Source organism: Peromyscus californicus, unplaced genomic scaffold (assembly GCF_007827085.1).
Source record: "Peromyscus californicus insignis strain IS unplaced genomic scaffold, ASM782708v3 Scaffold_18__1_contigs__length_77618521, whole genome shotgun sequence".
NCBI lineage: Eukaryota > Metazoa > Chordata > Mammalia > Rodentia > Cricetidae > Peromyscus > Peromyscus californicus.
This window is the reverse complement of record NW_026294480.1, coordinates 27,865,108-27,888,450: the sequence shown is the minus strand read 5'-3', so window position 1 is coordinate 27,888,450 and position 23,343 is coordinate 27,865,108. Positions and strand designations below refer to the sequence as shown.

At 41.0% G+C, this 23,343-nt stretch overlaps 1 protein-coding gene across 3 annotated transcripts in view; it reads left to right on the top strand.

Moving 5' to 3' along the window:
- The window catches only part of Agxt2 (alanine--glyoxylate aminotransferase 2), a 40,695-nt gene extending 34,036 nt beyond the window's left edge, over positions 1 to 6,659 (top strand). For all 3 annotated transcript variants that reach the window (XM_052742803.1, XM_052742802.1, XM_052742801.1), the window contains 3 exons: positions 313 to 462; positions 1,673 to 1,771; positions 5,946 to 6,659. In XM_052742803.1, the coding sequence (XP_052598763.1) occupies positions 313 to 462; positions 1,673 to 1,771; positions 5,946 to 6,053 (357 nt within the window). In that variant the 3' untranslated portion in view covers positions 6,054 to 6,659. The remainder of the gene's footprint in view (positions 1 to 312; positions 463 to 1,672; positions 1,772 to 5,945) is intronic.
- The last annotated feature ends 16,684 nt before the right edge of the window (positions 6,660 to 23,343 follow it).

Sequence of the window (23,343 nt, the reverse complement as noted above, 5' to 3'; positions counted from 1 at the left end):
CTGTGTGCCAGTGCTCAGCAAAACCTGGAAAAATGAACTCCACATTATGAAATACATAACCCTAACATTCCTTAAATTCTTGCTTGCCTCTACAGGTGGGCAGTTTCAGGGAAACCCCCTTTACCAAGACTGTTTCATTCCTTACAGCAGATTTTCATGTGGTCCATGGTCTACCCACATCTGTCACTGTTCCAGGTCCTGTTTGTCTAGTTATATTGCTGTAAGGAGGACCCTGGGCACTTATCTCTCTGAGCTTCTCAGGCAATCCTCCAACCTTTGCCCTGAAGATTATTTAGGGATGTCTCTCAACAGGTAATCAAAGAAGAAAATCTACAGAAAAACAGTCAAGAAGTTGGTACCTACATGTTACTGAAGTTTGCTGAGCTGCGGGATGAATTCGACATCGTTGGGGATGTCCGAGGCAAAGGTCTTATGATAGGGATAGAGATGGTTCAAGACAAGGTAATGATCTGCAGCTGTTTGGGTGGCTGCCTGGGGCCAGTAGCAGGTAATGTGGAAGTTAATAGGGCCAAATGCATACATATCATTCAAACTATGAAGCTGTTGATTACTATATGTAATACACCATCAAGGTCCATGGGGAAGGTGGGTAAGAAGCCCTGAGAGAACACCAAGCCGAGTGCACTAAAGGGAACCCTCCTCTACCTTAGAGGCTGACTCATGAGCAGGATCGTGGCTTACACATCTAAATCTTGGAAGCTAGACATAGTGATGATGATCCCCATGACTGATCTGTGAAGGAAACGGGAGAAAACAGGGCAGCAAAGCCACCCAAGACTTATCAAGGAGGACTGGAAGGGTTCCCAAGACAACTATCTAAGGATCATGTTAGAAATACAGACGCTAAGCCTTTCCAGATATACCAATTTGTCCTACCAGAAGGCCTGTGTTTTTGTAGTGTGAAAGGCTCCAGGGAATGCAGGTAATAGATAAGCTAGGGGGAAATATTTGTGTTCGTAGACTGAGGATACAGGAACACACAGAAATGATGCAAGCTCCAGCCGAAAAGTCACCAAAGTTGAAGTAGCATGGTAAGAAACCAACTTCAGTGCCTAGAGATCTGCCATGGCCTCTTGGCTCCTAAGCACTTAATTTTCCTAACCCTAACAGTTGGAGTCTTGGGGAAAGTAATTCCACACACATGGAAAAACACTTAGCTCCACACGAGCTCCATGGCCATGCTGTGGCCTGGGAAACATTTAGCTGCATGTGCTCTTATGCAACTTCTAAGCCACTTCCTGGACTTTAGAATAAACTCTTTAGCTAGGCAGAGCACCCTAATGACTTGAAGATGATTTCAACACAAACAAAACAGATCCCAAATCAGCTATTAAAGGACCAAACCCCCAGGGTAGCCTTTAGCAGAGCCAGGATTCATTTACTGCCCACGTGGAATTTCACTTTGTCTTTGGGAATTTTTTGGATAAAGTAGAGTAAAAGCCAATACTTTTAATACCCACCCACCCTACCCCCCCCCAAAAAAAAAAACCAACTCTGGTTCAGTAATTAACCGCTTTATTTAATTAGGGAGACATTGATTGCTTGAGTTTTGTTTTTTTGTGGTTTTTCTTGGGCCCCATACCTGGGGAAATAATTTTTCTAACCATTCAAACACCAAATAGAAAACTTTTTTTTTTAAATGTATTCACAGATGAGCCGCCAGCCTCTTCCTAAAACAGAAGTAAATCAAATCCATGAGGACTGCAAAGACATGGGGCTTCTAGTGGGCAGAGGTGGCATTTTTTCTCAGGTAAGAGAAGGGCTGCCTGTCAGGTAGGGTCTCTCTGGTGTGTCACTGCGCTAGAGGACCCAGCTGTACTTCCTCCATGTTATGATAATTCTCAGATATAATCAAAAGACATGGACAAGAGACAGATTCTGCCACTAGAGGGTGATGTGGTAAAGGGATTCAGTTAGCCATTTTTTTTTTTTTTTTTTTGTAGGCAAAGGAGAGGCATTAGAAAGGCCACACAAACCAGACAATTCACAGCATGGGTGATAACAGAATCATAACACTCATGCAACCTATATATACATATGCATTGTATTGTGTTTTAATTAGTTCTAACCCCGGAGAAAACAATCATAGTCATTCTTAACTCCACCCTGAAGTCTGACTTTGTGAATCTACTCAGCTTTAGTGGCCATTACAGCCCACAGCAATCTCAAATCCGTGGCTGCCCTATATGAGCCCAGAAAGAGAGGTTAGGGACCATCCTAAACATGATCCCTGATGCAGAACTCAAAAACAGTCACTCAGCATCCTTCACCTTCAGCTGAACTATTCCAAGACAGGCTCACCCCAACCCCTTCCTGGAAGTTAAACCCTGGTCTGACTTTGTGCTACAAGAATGAGACGATGATGATGATGTTAATGATGATGCACAATATGACCTGCTTCTAAATCCCTACAGCATCAGGTCCCTCACCTGGATGTGCTCCCATGGTAGAGATTCAAGAATGAGAGTGACTTCTGTTCCCCGTGAATATTATTTTTCCCTCTTTAATTTTGCCCATTTCAAAACATTTTCTTTCATGAAACATGATCGTTTCCCAAATTTAGGGAGTACATCATGATGTTTGGATTTATGAATAATGTTATAATGTTCAAGAGATAGTGCTTATCTGTCTTCTCACATATCATTCCTTTGTGATGAGAACATTCAAAATTCTTTCTTCTTGGCCTTCTTAGTTGAGGTTTTATTGCTGTGAAGAGACACTGTGACCATGGCAACTCATATAAAGGAAAACATTTTATTGGGGCTAGCTTACGGTTCAGAGGTTTAGTCTATTATCATCATGGCAGATGGCATGCAGGCATACATGTTGCTGGAGAAGGAGCTGAGAGTTCTACATCCTGATCCACAGGCAGCAGACTGAGACACACTTCCTCTAGCAAGGCCACACCTACTCTAACAAGACCACATCTCCTACTAGTGCCACTCCCTATGGGCCAAGCATTCAAACACATGAGTCTATGAGAGCCATAGCCATTCAAACCACCACGTGAACTTTAGAAATATACAGTGCATTGTTGCTACCTTTACTCAATCCAGCGTGCAGAAGATCACCAGACTTCTTTCTTCTAAATGCAGTTTAATATTTTTACCCACTTTAAACACTCCTCATTCTTCCCATTGTCCTACCCCCTTCCTGGCTAACACAATGGATACTGAAACATCTACTTCTTGCCTCATACTTGACAGCGGACATTGAAGCTATCAGACAAGATGCCTAAATAAACACTAGGAATGATTTTCTGTTCATATCAAATAGTGTAGCTTAATTATCTAAACCTTCAGTTATAAAGATATGAAGAGATTGTCTACATATTTAGCTTTTCCTTCAAATTCATGCTAAGCAGCCAGTGATATGCTGGGAACCAAAGCTACAATGATAAATGTGTTCTGATCACATTCTTCATTGAGCTTATGGAAGAAAAAAAACATACAAGCATAAAACTGCAATACAATATATTTATCTCCTCTGAAGATATAAGATGTGATGCTATAGAAGGAGAGAGAATAGATGCTGAGGCCAGTTGTTCTGGCTAGCAGAGCCTTAACTCACTATACAAAAAGCCAAAGCATAAGAAAAAGAATAGCAGAGTGCAAAGAGCTGTCCACACACCAGTGTGGCTGGAGTATCAGCTTAATGTGATGGCTGGGGACAGCTAGAAGTCCTGTTACCTTGTCAGCCACTCTTCTTGACATGTTGTACATGCTGACTCATATAATGCTCTCAACAAACCAAAGAAATCAGTCCTATTATCACCCTTACTTTAGAGGTACTTAGAAGTTAATTCAGTTGCCCAGATCGTATAAGTAGTAAGTGCATTTTTGAGTCTGTTCTCAATATTTCTACCCACTTTAAACACAAGGTTGGAGGCAGGGCATCTGGCAGGAACTGAGGATGCTCTCTGTGCTTCAGCAGTGGCTATAGAAATAAAAGGTACATTCTGGTGGTATTTTGGGAGTGAACTGCCCATGATTTGGGTCTGAAAAATAAGCAAGAGTGAAAAATGAAAGCCTCATGTTGGATTTGGCTTACAGTGGGCATGAGTGCATTCATCCTTGAACATGCTTCATTTAAGGCATTTGTGGGTCCCTGGTTTGGTAATTGAGCATGTGGTTAAGTGGAAAACATTGGGGTAAAGATTATAGTTTGGGGTCATCAGCACATTAATGGTAAAATGAAGAAAATTGGGGAAGTCTAGTGTCCCAGTGAGAAGCTTGATGAGGTTGGGACAGAAACTTGGGGAAGAACTCCCTTCAGTAGACAGGAGGGAAGGGGAGGAAAATGGAGACAGGATGGGGTATGGTGTGCCCAGAGTTTAGAGGAGTGTGGATTATAGAAGAAGAAGACAAGATGAATCAGGGAAAGGGATGCCCAAATATGACGCACAGGAGAGATAATCAGGAAGGGCATGGCTGGAAAATGCCCAGTGGATCTCATGCCTTGCAAGTAACCTTAGTACAGTAATATCGGAAAACTAATAGGACAGAAACCATGCTGCAGTGGGTTGGGAAAAATGGAGTGAAGAGTATCAGCAAGTCTTTTAAATAAGAGTAAAAGTAGCCGGACACGGTGGCCCATGCCTTTAATCACAGAGCTCAGGAGGCAGAGGCTGGCAAATTTCTATGAGTTTGAGGCCAGCATGGTCTACAAAGTGAGTTTCAGCACAGCCAGGGCTGTAACAAAGAGAAACCTTGTCTTGAAAAACAAACAAACAAAAAAGATTGAGTAAAAGCGGGAAGAAAGTGTGGTTATTACACTGCATGTCAGCTCAGATATTTGCTCAGTGTGGTCTGAATTGGGATTATGAACGATGTAAGTATCTTACTGATACTGGCTGAGCACAAGTTGAAGGGAGGTCAAAGATTTGAGAGAACATGGGAATGTTTCCTGGAATGATCCAGGGCCCACAGCTGAGGTGGACCATTTAGAACTGAAGAGTAAAGACACACCATTCTCTGAGCCTTTGGGAAAGATAAACGAATGCATGTGGGAACAAACTAGTTTAAAGAAAGACTTTGGGAGAGAAAGACTTTGTCTGGGAGTTCAATTTTCTTCAAAGAAATAGGAACTTGATTGCATTTGAAATAAGAGTGGCATGCATAGAAGTTGGTTAAAAAAAAAAAAGCTCAGAAGAAAACTACGGGTTTAAAAAGAAATGAAAGGAAGCCGACAGAGGAAGAGAATATTCTCAGGAACCAGCAGAAATTGGAGACTGCAAATGTCTGGTAGTGTCACTCAGGTCCCCTGTGTGATATTCATATATTTTTCAGCCATATACATAGGAGCAAAGCAGTTCATTTACAGCATTAATCAGCACTGAGACTTGGCCACGTGAGCAAAGCAACATCAGCCTGGAAACGTGTGCAAAATGAGGGGCGAGAGAGGGGGTAGTTCGGCTGCCTTTGTTCTGCCAACTGTGAGACAACAGAAGGAAGAGACCTGAGTGGGGTGATGGGTCAGAAAACAATGAGGGAATGAGGAGCCCCAACTTCTTATGAAAATGGTGGGCACGATGGGAATCAGAAATTCACTTATTCAGCCACTGACCTTGAACGTGAGTAGATACAGAACAGTGGAGATGAAGATGGGAATTGGGAAAACATGTTTTGTGGTGGCAGCAACTGAGCATGGGGGAAGTGGCCAAGATCTCAGGGGAAGCGGTAGAAGGACAAGCAGATAAACAAGTGGCAAAGAGATAAAACTCAAAAGCAAAAAGATATAAGGATTTGTGTAAAGACTTGAAGGCAAAAGAGGCCAGGAGGGAAGAGGAGGAAGTCAACCTAGGGAGAGAAATGTCAGAAATAGGATATAAATAAGTAAGGTTTTGGATTCTTCATTTAGCCCATTTCTGGAAGTCCCATTTAACTGCCTGGTGATTTGAGCTCCATTTCCCTCTGTCTCCTCAGACGTTCCGCATCGCGCCTCCGATGTGCGTCACTAAGCTGGAAGTGGACTTCGCATTTGAAGTGTTTCGCTCCGCCTTAACTCAGCACATGGAGAGAAGAGCTAAGTAAGATTTCTACAAATGAACAACCATGAGCCTCAAGAGCTTCTCAACTGTGTGCAGAGATGAAGTGAAGACGGTTGAAATCCCAAGTTGTAGATGAAAAACTGCAGCTCTCCACAGTAATTGTAAAAGACCAGTAGGTGTTTCGCCATATCTGTTGATGGAGCCCCTATTCTCCTGAGAATTCCTTCCTTCGGGGACAGGATCTATCCCTGGCTCGCAGAATAAGTCCTAATTCATGTAGATTTGTCTGGGATAATAGTATTTCCCATTGAATTAACTGGTTTGTAAATGAATACAGGGCATACGTGTCACCGATTAATCCTGAAGGAAACCCTTTCTGTGCTAACACCTCTGGGGAAGCATTTCTTCATCTTTTATGCTTCTTGTCACACTAGAAATACTGTATCCCATGATGGAATTTCTCAGTTCACATCAGGCAGCTGGAATCCATGAAGATAAAGCCTGGTCACTATGCTGTCTCTGGAAAGCTGTTGGAAGCTGAGAGGTTGGTGATATCAATGAATCACTGACCATGAATCTTGGAGCCATCCTATCTCAGGGTTTCTTGACTTATAAAATAATAAATTCATTGTGCTGCTTAAGACTCTAATATTTTCTATTAATATGCAGCCCAAGGGCATCTTGGGAAACAATGTAGGAAATACCGAGGATGATAGCTGCTCTCCAAACCTTTAACTCCCTGAAAACACCTATCAGAGCTTATTTTGCTTCTCTGTTACCCCACCATCATCTCTTCTTCATCTATACCCTTATTTCCACTATTGCAAATGCATACATCCTTTCCCAAACTCTAGTCATTGGTGTGTGCAATCATAAATATTCTTTCCTATAGGTGTCACCTGAGTCTTAGAAGTGGCAATCTATTTTTTTAATTTGACATACCCACTGAAATGTACTTCGCAGTAAACTTCACACAATTACCATAAATGAGAACATATACTACTTACCATGTTATCATGAAAACAGAGCAAACAAGGCTTGGGTATCTAGTGTATAAGGTGCTTGCCACACAGATACAGGGACTTCTGCTGTATTGCCCACATATGGTAGTGGACACTTCGTTCCAGCCCTGGATAGGCAAATAAGAGAATCCCTGCGACTCACTCCCCAGCCAACCTAGACAAATTAGCAAATCCCAGAACAGCAAGAGGCCCTGTCTCAAAAAGCAAGGTAGAGAGCCCTGAGGAATGACACCCTAGGTTGACCACTGACCTCACCACTCACTTGCATACACGCGTGCGCGCACACACATACACACACCATCCACACATGCGTACACACTAAGTTAATTTACAGTTTTAAAATCCTGTTCCCAGGAGATACAATTTAGAAATGTTTTCAGCCGAAGAATTATTTTAAAAGAACATTAGATTATATGAAGCCTATTAAAAGTAATACTGGCAAACTGACCAAGACCTTTGCCTACAAAAAAGCTGAAGGGCATCTGAAGAACTAACTTGATCAGCATGTGACTGGATGTATATTTAAATGTATGTGTCCCAGTTTGAAGCCATGTCCTGATTGTCTTATCTTTCTGTGATGTCTCTTCTAACACATCCTACATCTTGCTACCAGATTTGTTTCCATCCGGCATTGACTTAAACATAGCACTCCCTGGAGCAAAGCCTCCTACCTTCTCCATAGTGTCCCTCAGACAAAGTGAAAATCACTTAGCATGGAACTCCATGCCCTCCAGAATCCAAAAGAGCAAATACCAGAAATGTTCAGTCGGCACCATAGAAAAGTCATTGGATTAAGAGAGCAAGGACTTGCATTCTCTACTTGGTTCTTCTGCTTAATGTGCTATAAATGACCTCGAACAAGCCTTTTAACCTTTCTTAGCCCAGTTTCTTCCTAAGTGTATTAACTTACCATTGTTACTTTCAGAAGTTATCTTGGGAGTGAAGTGAATCAGTGGATATAAAACTGAACTCTGCAAAAGAGAAATTCTTTCCCTTCAAACTATATTTCCCTTCTTTCCTTCATTATTAACGTTTCCCCAGGAAGAGTTTCTGTGTCTCATGTATACTTCCTTGCCTCCCAGCCAAGACTAGCCACCATTCCTTGGAAATAACCTTATCAAAAGATCACATAGTTGACTTCTTTATGGCCAAATTCAAAAGTTGTTCACCCTAAGCAACTTCTTCTTGCACTAATACCCTTCTTGGATTCTGAAATGTGGTTCTTCTGCTTCAGATGGCTCTTTCTCAGTCTCTTTCCTAGAAAAACCTCAACCTGATGATTATGTCCTAACCTCAGGTGACTCTTTCTCAGTCTCTTTCCTAGAAAGACCTCCACTTGATGATCATGTCCTGAGTCATGAGCTCTTCTGTCATGTTGTGTTCTCTCCCTGTAGGTGACATATCCATGTCTGAAACACTGATGTGCTTTAACTATGTCAATGATTTTTAAACACCAAAATTTTCTCTGAGCTCCAACTCCAAGGTGAAAGTTTTCTGGGTACTTCTGCCTGGAAACCACAAGAACATTATAAATTCTAAGTCTCTCTCTTCTGTTGAATCTTATTTATTGATAGTCTCCTTTTAACTCGGATTCATAATTTAGGTCTTCAATTTTTCTTTCTCTAAGTTATCCTGTAGCTCTTTGATAAAATGTCATCAATACCTTCTCCAATATAACTTTTTAATATGACCCATCGATATCAAAACTGACTTAATTTTGGCAATCATATTTGCTAAACAACTAATCTACCTCTTAACTGGTATACCTGGTTAGGATGGATTTTCAGTCCTTGCTTTTCCTCTGGGAGCGGCCCTTCATTTTTCAGTGCTGTTAGGGCGTCATTGGTAGTATCCAAGATGAATTTCTGAGCAGCTAGAATGATGAGCTGAAGTTCAAGGCTCTTCCCTGTCGATTCCCTATACCAGTAACAAAGGCACTCACTCAACCCACGAGTGTCTGTGTTCAATGAAATGTTCTTCCTCTCTTCTTTTTCAGAGGAAAATATGGGGTCAGAGAGTTCAGACAAGAAAGTAATGCTTCCTGCTGATACTTTAAAACCCTCCTGTTCCCAACACTACTTGTCCAAATGAAAAGAGGACACTATTTGAAAATAAAATTTATGGTAGCCATTATTAGTAGAATATGATGATGAAATAATGAAACTCAGTTTAAGGCCAAGAACAATAACAAACCAGTTTTTTCCTCAGGCTGGGGTCCCTACAGGTTGCAGAACAATATACAATATACATGATTTTTTTGTCCCTTCCATTTTCTGGGAAGGGAAGTTGAGGGATCTAGTCATTCAAATAAAGCCATAGAGTACATTCCTTGTGGCTTTCTGAACCCTACAGACTCATGTATATACCTCATAGCATACTCTCCTGATCCCCCACCTCCTCTTCCATGGGGTCATCATATATTAGCCTTTGTTTTGTTATTGTTGTTTTGTTTTGATTTGCTTTTTGTTGTTTTGCTAGAACAGAACACTTGAGACTAGATAGTTTATAAAGAAAAGAGGTTGACTTGAGTTCATAGTACTAGAGATTGGAAAACACAAGGTCAGGAAGCAGATGTGACAAAGATGGCTTCAAATCCCAGTGGAAAGCAAAGAGACACATGGTGTATACAGACGAGAAAACAGATGAGCTGAACTTGCTTTATCACAAATGGCTGTGGCAGCAATTAATCCAGCCTGGCAAGAAAAACAGACTCACAAGACAAAAGCAGTTATCTACTCATGGAGAGTTAGCCCTCATGACCCAACCTCTGCCACCGGGACTCCCAATACTGCCACACCGCAGACAAAACATTCAAATGCTAACACAAAGTCAGCAATGTGACACCAAAAGGTAGCCAGGTGCTGTCCATCTCTGGGCTTTACATGGTTCATGGCTCTACCCAGCTCACTGATGACCAGGAGAAACTGCAACCCTTTCTCGAAAAGAGATGAAGATGAGCACACATCACATGCCTGGAGCAGGAAGGGCATGACTTGCTACCTGAGAGCATGGATGGGCAGTTATTCCTCTTCCTGGTTTATAAACGTGAAGGCATCCTTCTTTGTTCCATTTGGAGTCGTGGGCAGGAGTTTAGCACCACCATTTTTCTCTCTTCCATTTTCTGCTCTACCCACAGGAGGTGGGATATAAGCCAGCTTGCATAAGACAAGCTTACACTCTTGCCAATTTTTTCCCCTTGCCTGTTAAAACAGCCTCAAGTGAAGATAATGAATACTTAGCTCAAGTAAACTTTCCACTAGTGGAACATATTGATGGTTAAGCATGTGATTAGAATACAGTGGTAAAATGTTACCAACTGTTTTAAATATTTGGAATACCAATCCACTCAAAAAAGAATAAGGTTTTAAAATCACACTAAACTTGGGTTATAGCATTAATGATCAGAATTATTGTAAAACAATACCTACAAACAGGTGACAAAATAATAAACTGCACTCCTATTTGGATTGTAAAAATTCCATTCGTTGATCAGTGTAGTACTTAATTTTCCAGTACATTTGTCTCTCAGTATTTTTAGGGGATTGTCTCCAGGGCCCTCTGCAGTTACCAAACATGAGGATACTTGTTCTATACAGTCTGGAGAATGAGTGACTTATTAAGTACACAGCAAGCAAAAATGAAAGAAAAAGAAAAACGAATAACAAGCAGCAGATAAATAGAGGCAGCAAATGTATAGCAAAACAGATGCTCATGGCATCCATCAGAGATGACTGGAATAGCCTGAATCAAGGAGCAAACAGATGGAGCAGCATCAAAGCATCGGCTCACAGTGAGCCAGACTGGGGAAGTTGAGGCAGTCAGCTGGAGTTTCTGACTGACCTTTCCCTCCATGAATGAGCTTGCAACATCTCTTTCCCACCACTGGCGTTTTTATACCCTTTGAATAAACAATAGTAATCTGTATTGGAAATACCTTTCAGCTGCTCTTAAGGACATGGCGTTTAATACCCTTAACTGCTGGCTGCTTTTTCCTCTCTCTATTACAAAGCCAAGAGCCAGCCTGACCCAGGGCAGGAAGTTTACAGAGGACACTTGTTAAACATGTTTGAGTCTGAGACAAAGGAGGGCCTCCTTGCTGCCAGATTGCTTTCCAGGAGCTTAAGCATCACATGACTACTTACCAGTATAATGCATATTCTGATGCGTGAGTCCTTTATCTAAACAGGTGTAAATAGAATTTGCATATAGCCTTCAAACATGTAACTTAAATCACAACTAGATTATTTATAATACATAATACAATATGGATTTTGGTGTTGTTTATGGAATAAATACAAAAAAAAATACGTACATGTCTGTGATGGGTACTTTGGTTGCCAACTTGACTACATCTGGAATTAACTAAAACCCAAAAATGTCTGGGCACACCCGTGAGGGATTTTTGCTTAGTTAGATAATTCAAAGTTGGAAGATCCATTTCTAATATGGATCTTTGAGGTGGGAAAACATACCTTTAATCCAGATCTTTTAGGGTACGGAGACCCACCTCTAATCTGGGCCACAACTTCTGCTGGAAGCCTATATAAAGCACATGGAAGAAGAAATTCTCCTTTTGTTTGCTTGCTCTTGGTCTTGCTAGCAAGTCCATTCCTTCACTGTTACTACAGCCTACTTCTTCAGGATTCCAGCATATACTGAAGACCAACTGAGATATCCAGCATTGTGGACTGAGCAACTACTAGATTTTTGGACCTTCCATTCATAGGCAGCCTTTGTTGGATTAGCTGGACCACAGTCTGTAAGTCATTCTAATATATGCCCTTTCTGTATATAGAGAGATTCATTCTATAAGCCCCATTACTCTAGAAAATCCTGACTAACAAAATGTTCATTTCAGATACTTTTTTTTTCAGATGCATTTGGTCTCCAGTTGGCTGAATCCTTGAATGAGGAACCCCAGGACCTGGAAAGCCAACTGTAATTCACATTAGCCTTAGAAGACATCTGTGAACTTTAGGAGGGTTAGATTCCTCAGGCATCCTGAAACCACACTCAGATCTCACCTTTTCTGCAAAGAGCAACCAAAGACGACAGAAAGCATTTGCCTCTTCATCGTCAAAGTGTTACCAGAAAAGCATCACAAGCATCACTTGCCAGAGCATTGAATGACTGCTGGGTCATAAGAATTCTTGGACACTGTCTTAGTCAGTGTTCTATTGCTATGAAGAGACACCATAACCACAACAACTCTTATAAAAGGGAACATTTAATTGGAGCTGGTTTACAGATCAGAGGTTTAGTTCATTATCACAATGGTTGGAAGCATGTCGACATGCAGGCAGAATTAGTGCTGGAGAGGTAGCTGAGAGTTCTACATCTGGATCTGCAGGCAGCAGGAAGAGAGACTGAGCCACTGGGCCTGGCTTGAGCTTCTGAAACCTCAAAGCTGGCTCCCAGTGGCACACTCCCTCCAAAGAAGCCACACCTCCTAATAGTGCCACTCCCTATAGGCCTAAGGGGGCCATTTTTATTCGAACCACCACAGATACTTAAAGTGAAAGTGCAATCAGTAAACATTTGTCCCATTAAAAATAGAGATAGGTAACAACAAGGGTTGGGAACTGGAATTTACAAGAGCTCAGACTGATGGGACTTATGCTGCTTAGTGTGAGCCAAGGCCAGGACCCAGAAGCTATCTCTCCCTGACAGTAGTTGCATCCTTCACATGCTGAAATTTGGACTTTCACACTGGATGGCTTAACAGTACATAGACAAACCCCAAAAGGGAGACAGACATTCTTAATTAAACCATTTTTTAAAAAGGCTTCTTTTTTCTTAATCTCACAGGTTAAAGTTCTGAAATATAGAAATGTCCAAGGAGTTTAATACGCTCCTGTGAGAAGTGAGGTGAAACCCTGAAAGTTCAGGAGATAGACATTCTGCCCTATAGAAAAATAAAAAATGATATTATTGTCTCTGTCATCAAGTTGCCAGGGGAAACATGAGAATATCAATGCTACCTAGAGTCTCGTCTCCACAGGCATAGAGTTCAACAGTGAGGAGGAAGATGTGTGCCTTATACAACTTGGAAAAGAAAATGAAGATGGAACTTCAACAGAAGAAAATGCTCGCTGAATTAAGTTAAGTAAAGTCAAAGAAACAAAAGACTTAATGATTATAATCCCTTTCAGTTTAGGGAAGATAAAGGAGATGATTCGAGGTCAGGTTGGTGGCAGATACAGAGTGTTTCGTAACTCTGAATGAACTGGGAAAGTGATACAGGATGGAGAGCAGCCATAACAGAGATCTCAGAACACAGTGTAATCAAGAACGGGGTGGGGCACTGCAGACAGCAAAGACTGAAAAAAAACAAACCACAATTTAGTTTGATGGAACAGCATGACACAGATGTAGGAGCTATACACAAGTTCTCCTCCACATGATTTGTTTTGAGCACATTAGCCTCTCTTAGCTGTAACTCTCTCAGGTTATGAAAAAAAGAGGGCAATATAACTCCATGAAAGCTTAGGGGAATTTGATTAAGAAAATACATGGATTGGTGATGATCAGTAGTAACTCTCTCCACAGGGTTTGCTGCCTCTTGGGTTTGTTTGTTTCTTTGTCTTTTTCAGTTCTATTATTTATCTTTCAGCACTTGAGGTTGGCCCTATGTCTTACTTGGGGTTTTCATTGCTGTGAAGAGACACCATGACCACAGCAACTCTTAAGAGGAAAACATTTAATTGAGGTGGCTTACTTACAGTTTTAGAGGTTCAGTCCATTATCGTCATGGTGGGAGCATGGCGGTGTGCAGGCAAATAGCAGCTGAGAGTCCTACATCTTGCAGGCAATAGGAAGTCAACTGAGAGACTGGGCATGGCTTGAGCATAGGAAACCTCAAAGCCCACCCCCACAGTGACACACTTCCTCCAACAAGGCCACACCCACTCCAACAAAGCCATGCCTCCTAGTAGTGCCACTCCCTATGATATTATGGGGGCCAATTACATTCAAAATAACACACCCTACAACCTTGTGAATTGCAAGGCCTAAGCCCAGAGTCCCTGCCTTTTGATAGAACTTCCCCAGTAAGCTCTCAGCTCACAGTGCTTTCAGCTGCTTGCTGTGTATACTTCTTTTCACCATAACTGAACTCTAGGTTATTGGAAGGTTGTTCATCTTATCCTCATATATTTAGTGCCTATAAATGCCGTGCAAAACCTACCTCCAAAGGTGCTGTGTCTATTTTATCCATAGGTATCCAAGGCAGCAATGAGCCCAGATAAAAGATGACCCATATGATAAAGTCTTGTTTGTATGTGTGTACAAACACATATTTAAACATTATATTTTAACTCATAAATATTATGAATAAATAAATGTTTTAGAAATGTTTATAAAGTATAATTATTCAGATATAGTCACAAGTATGAATTTAGACCTGTTTCTTTTCTTGTTTAGTTTTGGTTTTATTGGTGGTGGTGTTTTGTTTGTTTCAATTAGTATACAAAGTATTAGGTTTCATTAGTGCGTTTTCAAACATCCTCCTACCTCACTTTTCTCACTACCTCCTATTTCCCTGGACCTTTTTATCCTGGGTAACTCCTGTTTTCATGTCACATGTGTTCCATTACCTCTCTTCCTTTCTTAAATCTTTTTCCTGTCCTATGATCTTCTTTCTAATTTCACAGGCTATACCTACAATTGCACCCACATAGATGTAAACATTAAAATCTAAGATGCACATATGAGAGAAGACATACAGTATTTATATTTCTGATTCTGAGCTGTCCCACTTAGTGTCCAGATATCTTTTGTTGAGGCTGAATAGAATTCCATTGTGTACCCAATTTTCATTACTCATCTGTTTGTTGGACATTTAGGATGGTTTCATTCATTGCTGTTATCAATAGAGAATCCATGAGCATGTGCAAGTTTCTCTATGGTATAAGATGGGGTCCTTGTGATATATACTCAGAAGTGGTACAGCTGTATCATATGGTAGTTCTATTTATTTGTTGTTTTTGAGAAGCCTCCACATTGACTTCCATAGTCACTAAGCCTACATTCTCACAAATAAAGGTTTCTTTTTACCTAAATCCTCATCAACATTTGTTGTCATTCTTTTTTTTGATGATGGCCATTCTTACTGGGTTGGGATGCAATCTCAAAGTCATATTAATTTGCCTTGTCCTGATGGCTAAAGCTTTTGAACACTTTAAAAATGTTTATTGGCAATTTGTATATCTTAAGAACCGCATGTTCAGTTCATTGACCCTGCCATTCATTGGCAGTTTTGTTTTTATAATGCTCAGCTCTTCCAATTCTTTAGTCTACATATTCACCCCTCGTCTGAAGTATATTGGCGAAGACTTGTTTCTCATTTGTTTAGAAGGGCCCAAGAAACTTTGGCCACCATGATCCTTTATCATCTCTGTGACCTTTCAGACTACTGGTCACAGGTTTCTAGATTTCTCTTTTCCTCCACTTATGCCTGTCTTTCTAATTTTTTTTTTTTTTGACACAGGATTTCATGCTGTAGCCAAGACTTATGGTGATATTTTATTTGTGCTGAAATGTGACTTTTATTTGTATGTTAATAAATAAAGTTGCCTGGGGATCAGAGCTAAGAGCAAGACATTTAGCAGAAGTCCAGCAGTGGTGGCACACGCCCTTAATCCAATCACATGGCAGGCAGAATCTCTGTGTGTTCAAGGACACAGCCAAGCAGTGACCCGAACCTTTAATCTCAGTACGAACCATAGAAACCTGGAGGTCTGTATTGACAGGCAGTGACAAGGAAGTCATGTGGTTGGATTTAGAACCAATGAGAAGGCAGAACAGAAAGGCAATAAAAAGACAGGACACAGGAAGGTCTCTCTCTCTCAGGGGAAGGATGGCAGCAAGTGGTAAGATAAGGTGGTCTCAGCTCTTGACTACTGCTCTATCTCTGGGCTTTTAACTCTTTATTTGGCTCTGTGTTTCTTATTTAATAAGACAGTTCAGAATTACATCTACAGAGACTGGCCTAGACCTCACCATGTATCCCAGGCTAGCCTCAAGTTCTTGGCAGTTCTCCTTCCTCAGCCTCTCCAGTGTTGATGTTACAGCTGTATAACACCACACAAAGCCTTTACTCTCCACTTCAAAAATATTATTGCAATAGCCAGAAATTGGAAACAACCTAGATGTCCCTCAACAAAAGAATGGATAAAGAAAATGTGGTACATTTAAAAATAGAATGACTCAGCTGTTGAAAAAACAACATCATGAAATTTGCAGGCAGATGGATGGAACTAGAAAACAAAATTTCATCCTGAGTGAGGGATCCCAGACCCAGAAAGACAAATATGGTATGTATTCACTTATATGTGGATAGTAGCTGGTAAGTCAATGATAACCAAGGTACAATCTCTAGAACTATAGAGGGCAGGTACAGAGTAAGGAACTAGGGGTTACAAACAGATCTCATTAGGAAAGGGAGATAGAATAGACGATTATCAATGGATGGGTGACCTGAACAGGAGGATTGAGATGACATGGGGAGAAGAAAGGGGATTGAAAGAGGGAATACAGGGAGAGACGGTTAAAAGTGAGGGGCATTTGAGGGGTGTTATGGAAACCTAATATAATAGAAGCCTCCTAAAATATGTACAAATTTGAAAGTGACCTAAATGAAATTGCCCAATGTAACATGAATCTTAAAAGGTCTTATTAATTAAAAACTCACAAACCAGGTATTGGGATGGATTCTGAAAGATCAGGGAAGCAAAACAAGCCACAGCTAACCTCATCTCAACAATCCTCATCGGATCCTGTTTCCACGAATCTGCAGACTGAAAGCTTCTGAGTCCTCACCTGAATGGATCTCAGCTGAACTGCTGCTAAAAACCTCAAAGCTTAAAAGCCTAAAAGCTTCTAGTTCCTTGTCTTCATGCTTTATATACCTTTCTGCTTCCTACTATCACTTCCTGGAATTAAAGGCATGTGTCTTTCCCAAGCAAGACATGAGATCTCAAGTCCTGGGGTTAAAGGTATGTCCAAACTTGCCTGGCTCTGTTTCCAGGCCTTGAACTCACAGAGATCCAGATGGATCTCTGCCTCTGGAATGGTAGGATTAAAGGCGTGTGCTACCACTACCTAATAGTGGCTGTTCTGTTCTCTGACCCTATACAAGTTTATTAGGATGCACAATATATCAATCACAGCCCAATAATGAGGGAGACAGAGTCCCAACTAGCCATCTCTTGAATACCAAACAAAGTTTCCAGTACCAGAATTGTGTTACATCTAATTGAGTTGTTGGCCAAAGGAGTCCTATAGGAATTCCAAACAACCCAGGCTGTTGCAAAGACAATAGATTACTCTCTACATACTGATAGCAAGGCCCATTGATGAAGACAGCATCTACACAACTCACTAAACATGGAGAAGTTGAGCTGGTACCTACATAGAGCCTTCACCCTTATGTTCTAGCGTCTTTAGTACAGGAAGGTACTCTGCATGCTACCAAAAGAGAAATGTAAACACCAAGCCAGCCATAAACACTGTAGATCAGCCATAAACCCTTTGATCTACAATGGTGGCTTGCCTGCAAGATATGCTACGGCAATGGTGGCACAAAGCTTGTGGGAGTAACCAATGACTATTCACTTTGATTTAAGGCCCACTCCACAAGATGAAACCCATACCCAACAGTGCTTAGGTAACCAAGAAACAGATAGTAGATAGCCTAGAGCCTAGGGTAAAACCAAATACTACTGGTCTTAAAAAACAAACAAGACATAGTGATATTCTGCTATACTCATAGATCAGTGCTTTGTTCAGTCATAATCAGAGAATATTCCTCCTGCAACAGATGGGAACAAATATAGATAACCACAGTCAGACGTTATGCAGAGTGAGAGACCTTGAAACACTCAGCCCTAAATGCGATGTCTCCATCAAATCCCTCCTGTCAGAACTCAGGGAATCCCATGGAAGAGAAGGCAGAAAGAGTGTAAGAGACAGGGGATGGGGGACACCAGGAGAACAATGCCTTCTAAATCAACCTGAACAAAGCTCATATGAACTCACAGACACGGAGGCAGCATTCACAGGGCCTGCACAGGTCTGCACCAGATCCTCTGTGGATATATTATGGCTTCCAGTTTAGTTAGTGTTTTTATGGGATTCCTGAGTGTAAGAAGGAGTGGGTCTCTGATTCCCGTGCCTTCTCTTGGTCTCTTTTCCTTCTGCTGGTTCGTCATGTCCAACTTTGATGTGTTAGTTTTTATCTTATTATATTTTATTTTGATATGTTTTATTATCTCTTAGAAGCCTGTTCTTTTCTAACGAGAGACAGAAAGGGAGTGGATCCAGATTGGGGGTGGGTGGGAAGGAACTGGGAGGAGTAGAGGGAGGGAAAACTGTAATCAGGATCTATTATGTGAGAAAAGAACCTTATTTTCAATAAAAGGGAAAATGTTATTGCATGTTCTTCCTTTCCCCTTGCCCCTACCTCTCAAGTCCTTTCCAGTCTCACATGTTGGTTTTTTTGCTTCATTTGCTTCTTATTGCTGGTGTTCACAGGGACTTTCCCCTAACCTGTTCTTTAACCAGATGATTTCATCTGTTATCCAGGGCAGCTTTCCCACCCAGATTCTGAGAACGCCGAGCACATCTCCAGGGCAACTTCCTCTTAGCTCATGCGTTCACATTGTCAACAGTGCACATTGTCAACAGTCATCTGCCTGAACATTTGCTGCTGTTTGTTGCATTATCTGTCTCCTCCCCTGAAGGATGCATTCAACCCTGGCTGTTGAAGATATTAACTGATCCACTGCCTTCTTGCTGTGCATGCCGTTGTCAGTCTTAGCCAAACTCCTGATTCTAACACCTCTTCTCACCATCTCTTTTGCTGCCCTGTTTACCTACCGGTTGTAAGTAAACTGCTTTGTCAAACTGCCCCAGACACCATGGTTGTTCTGGCTGACTAAGTTCACGGCTGGCCCTTGGCACACGCTGGACCTTCTTTATTCTACTCACAGCTCCATTTGTTACCTTTCTCATCACAGTGTCCAGACTAACAGTCAGCAATTTCTCAGCCATGCAGGAGCTGAGCACTCAGCCGGTTCTTTCTTTAACTCCTCCTGTTTCAGCAAAAACCCCAACTTGCAGCATCACTGATTGCGACTTGAGGTAAATTTTTAAAAAGAAGGAAGGTGGGAGGATTGTGGGAATTGTGCCAGAAATACAATATATTTTAGGGTTTTTATTTTTCTGCTCCGTAAGATGGCCTGTGGAGGGATGGCGATATAAGTTAATCCTAGTAGAGGTGTTGTTAATGACCTCTGTCCCAGCCGTGGAGTGCTCCAGCTACTACCATGAGGCATGCTACCCAGGAGTGCCTGGCAAAAAGGACCAGATCCGTTTCTTGAATGCTCAGTGCCAGCTAAAAACAGGACGGTAAGGTCTTCTGTACCCTTGGCACCTTCCCTTAACTCCACTCCTAGATCCCAGGACCTTCTCCAGGAAACTCTGCCTTTCCTTTTAACAATACCCTGCCATCCATCTTACTTTCAGCAATCATCTCTTCTGCCTAGTAACATTACCTTCCTCTACCTCTCTGCCTCCTCTTCGATTTCTCCCATTAGCATCTTAACACCCAGAATAAACTCCTCTGGGCAATAGAATTTGGAAATAAGAGGCAGTCTATGTTACCATTTCATTTTTTCAGTACAGTAAAGAGAGAAGAGAACCCCATTTTCTGTATTAAAATTTGAAGATTCAGATTTTGCCCTCTTGAAAATACCTTTCAGAAATGCATGCTGTCTGAATGCACATTTTTTAAATGTATTTTTAAGGGAAGCCAATTGACAGACTTATAGTGAGCAAAATGGTGTAACGTTGGGGTAAAGAGAGAAGGAAATAACACAGAAGAGGAGAAATAATGCAAGTCAGATATTTAATAATGGCTATTTCCGGGATATATAAAAAGGCTCCTTGACTAAACAGCAACAATTCAAAAGCAACCTTTAAAATAATGGAAGAAGGAAGCTTGGCAGTGGTGGCACACGCCTTTAATCCCAGTACTCAAGAGGCAGAGGCAGGCAGATCTCTGAGTTTGAAGTCATCCTGGTCTACAGAGCAAGTTCCAGGACAATCAGGGCTATACAGAGAAACCCTGTCTCGAAAACCCAAATAATAATAATAATAATAATAACAACAATAATGATGATGATGATAGTAATAACAGAAGAGGGAAATGAGGTAATTACAATATCAAAAATAAAAGGAATAATAAAAATGGGCAAAAGAAGTATGCATGTGGCTAGTAAGCATGAGAAAACAATCTCAACATTGCTTATCATTACTGAAACAAAAATCAAAATAATAATGGGGGTAGGGAGATGACTCAGTGGATAATGTCCTTGCCATGGAAGCATGATGACTTGAGTTTAGATCGTCAGAATCCACATAAAGCAGGACACAGAAGCATGCATCCATAAGCCCAGTGTTGCCAGGGTGAAATGGGAGGTGGAAACAGAAAGTTCCCAGGAAACTCATTGGCCCAGCTAGCCTGGAGTATGCAGCAGTGAAAAGGAAGAAATCTGCCTCAAGATGAGAGGCAAGAGTTGACATCTGCGGTTGTTTTCTGACCTCTACAAGTGCACTGTGGCACACGGGCAGTTGCATTCACACACACACACACACACACACACACACACACACACACACACACACTGACAAAAATAAAACAATAATCATGGCCTACCACCTCACATCCATTAAAATGACTATTACTTTTTAAAAAGTTTTTTGTTAAGCAGAAAATAATCAGTTGCTAAGCAAAACATGTAGAAGTTGGAGTATTTGCATATGTCTAACAATAACATTTTTGCTGTGGAAATATTATTGGGATTCCTCAGAATGCTAAATGCAGAGTTTGCTATATGGACCAATGACTCCACTTCTGAACATAAGCCCACAAGAATTAAAAACTGAGACTCAGATGTTTACATGCTCACATTCCTAAAAACACAATTCATAATAACTAAAAGGTTGAATAATCCAAAATTCCATCAATAGACAAATGGTTAAATAAAATGTGGTATGTATAAACAATGAATATATTATTACTAAATATATCCAACATATTAGATATATTATTGCATGTTACTCAGGTTTTTTTAGTTGTTGTTTTTTTAAGATTTATTTATTTATTATGTATACAGTGTTCTGCCTACATGCATGCCTGCAGGCCAGGAGACGGCACCAGATCTCATTACGGATGGTTGTGAACCACCATGTGGTTGCTGGGAATTGAACTCAGGACCTCTGGAAGAACAGCCAGTGCTCTTATCCGCTGAGCCATCTCTCCAGCCCCTGTTATTCAGTTTTTTTTAAGTGTCATAAATTTGGACACTTTATAACATAGACAAGTTTTAAAACAAAAATGTTAAGTGAAATAATCCAGTATTTAGTGTATAGTCGTCCCTTATAAGAGGTAACTGGAATAGTCACATACATAGAGGCAGAAGGTATAGCTGTTATTGCCATGGGCTGAGGGACAGAGAAAGTCACAGTTTAATGAACAGTTTCTGTTTAGAGTGACAAAAACATTCTAAATTTGATAGTGCTCAATAATTGTATAGCATCATGAACACACATAATGCCACTGAACTCAATGCCTAAAAAATAACTAAAATGTAAAATCATGTAACAATTCTTAAAAGTTTTTTAAGTATATATTCCCATATGAAGAATATGTCTTCTTTGAAGGTGGAGGAAACTGTTATTACAGATATTTAAATGAGTAGAATGAGAAATTCAGATATGGGTTCTGCTGTGAGATAATGCTTTTATACACTGGTTTAATAAAATGCTGATTGGCCAGTAGCCAGACAGAAAGTTTAGGTGGGATAAGCAGACCAAAAGAATTATGGGAAGAGGAAAGCTGAGTCAGGAGATGCCAGCCCACCGTCCAGGGAACAGCATGTAATGACACACAGGTAAAGTCACAGAACACATAGTAACATATATATTAACAATAATACACTAAGTTTAAATGTAAGAGCTAATCAATAGTTAGCCTGAGCTAATGACCGAGCAGTTTTAATTAATATAATCTTCTAAATAATTATAAGTGACTATGGGGTTCATGGGGCTGGGCAGGACTGAAAAATACTTTAACTACAGGGTTCTATTTCATATCTAAGGACAAAAAAATTGTTCAGTGTCCCAGGGAAAGTCATCTATATACTTCATATGTAAGGTTTTTTTTTAAGTGGATGCTTGATTCTAGATCTTTCTTGGAGCAAAGAAAGGTATCAGTGCACATATAAATACATGTAAACGCCAGTGACAGAGCCTAGCTTGTAACTGCTATTCGGTAAGCTGGTAGAGATGCCTTTCGCGTGATCAAGTTCTCACTGTAAAAGGATCAAGTTAACTGGACAGATAAGCAAAGGTCGGTAACCACTCTAGTGTTTCTGCTCTTGGCAGTTAGAGGATCTCGGTGTTTCCTGAGAGCCCCTGAAGTGCCCGAGTCACCAGGGTGTCTTACACTCTGACACAGGACACTGAAGACTTGCTGAGTACCAAGGCCCAAGTAAGGATGTAAGGACGCCGTGATGTTGCTGATGACATGGGGGATGTAGAAGTGGGTCTCACAGTCTGGGAATTAGGGAAGACCTTCTCTCTCTCTCCTTGAAGTCAGCAGTCGGCATGTTTGGTGCTCTTTGGGTGCTCCATTGTGTAGCATGAATCCTAAAAGTTCTTATTAATAAAATCAAACCCGAGGCCAGTTATTGGGGTCAATGCTGGTAGATCAGAGAGACAGAACAAGCCACAGCTACCTCACCTCGCCGGATCCTCAGCTGCGCTTGTTTCCTCAGACTGGAGGCCTCTGAGTCCTCATCCAGAATGGCTGTCAGCTGAACTGCTGCTAGAAGCCTGAAAGCTTAACCAGCCAAATGCTTAACCAGGCCAAATGCTCCTAGTTTCTGGTCCTCATGCCTTATATATCTTTCTGTTTTCTGCCTCACTCCCTGGGATTAAAGGTGTGATGAGTCACCATGCCTGTCTGTATCCTTGAAAACATGGATTTCTGCCTCTGGAATGTTAGGATTAAAGGTGTGTGGTACCACTGCCTATCCTTTATGTTTAATATTGTGGCTGCTCTGTCTCTGACCCCAGATAAGTTTATTAGCATGCACAATATTTGGGGGAATACAATACCACACCATTGTACCAAGCAGAGTCTGTAAACAGAGCAAGCCTCAATAAATAGGTACACTCTAATGATGACTTCCCAACATTCTACCAGGCACTCTTCTCTTAGTTTACATTATTTTCATCCTGTGAGGA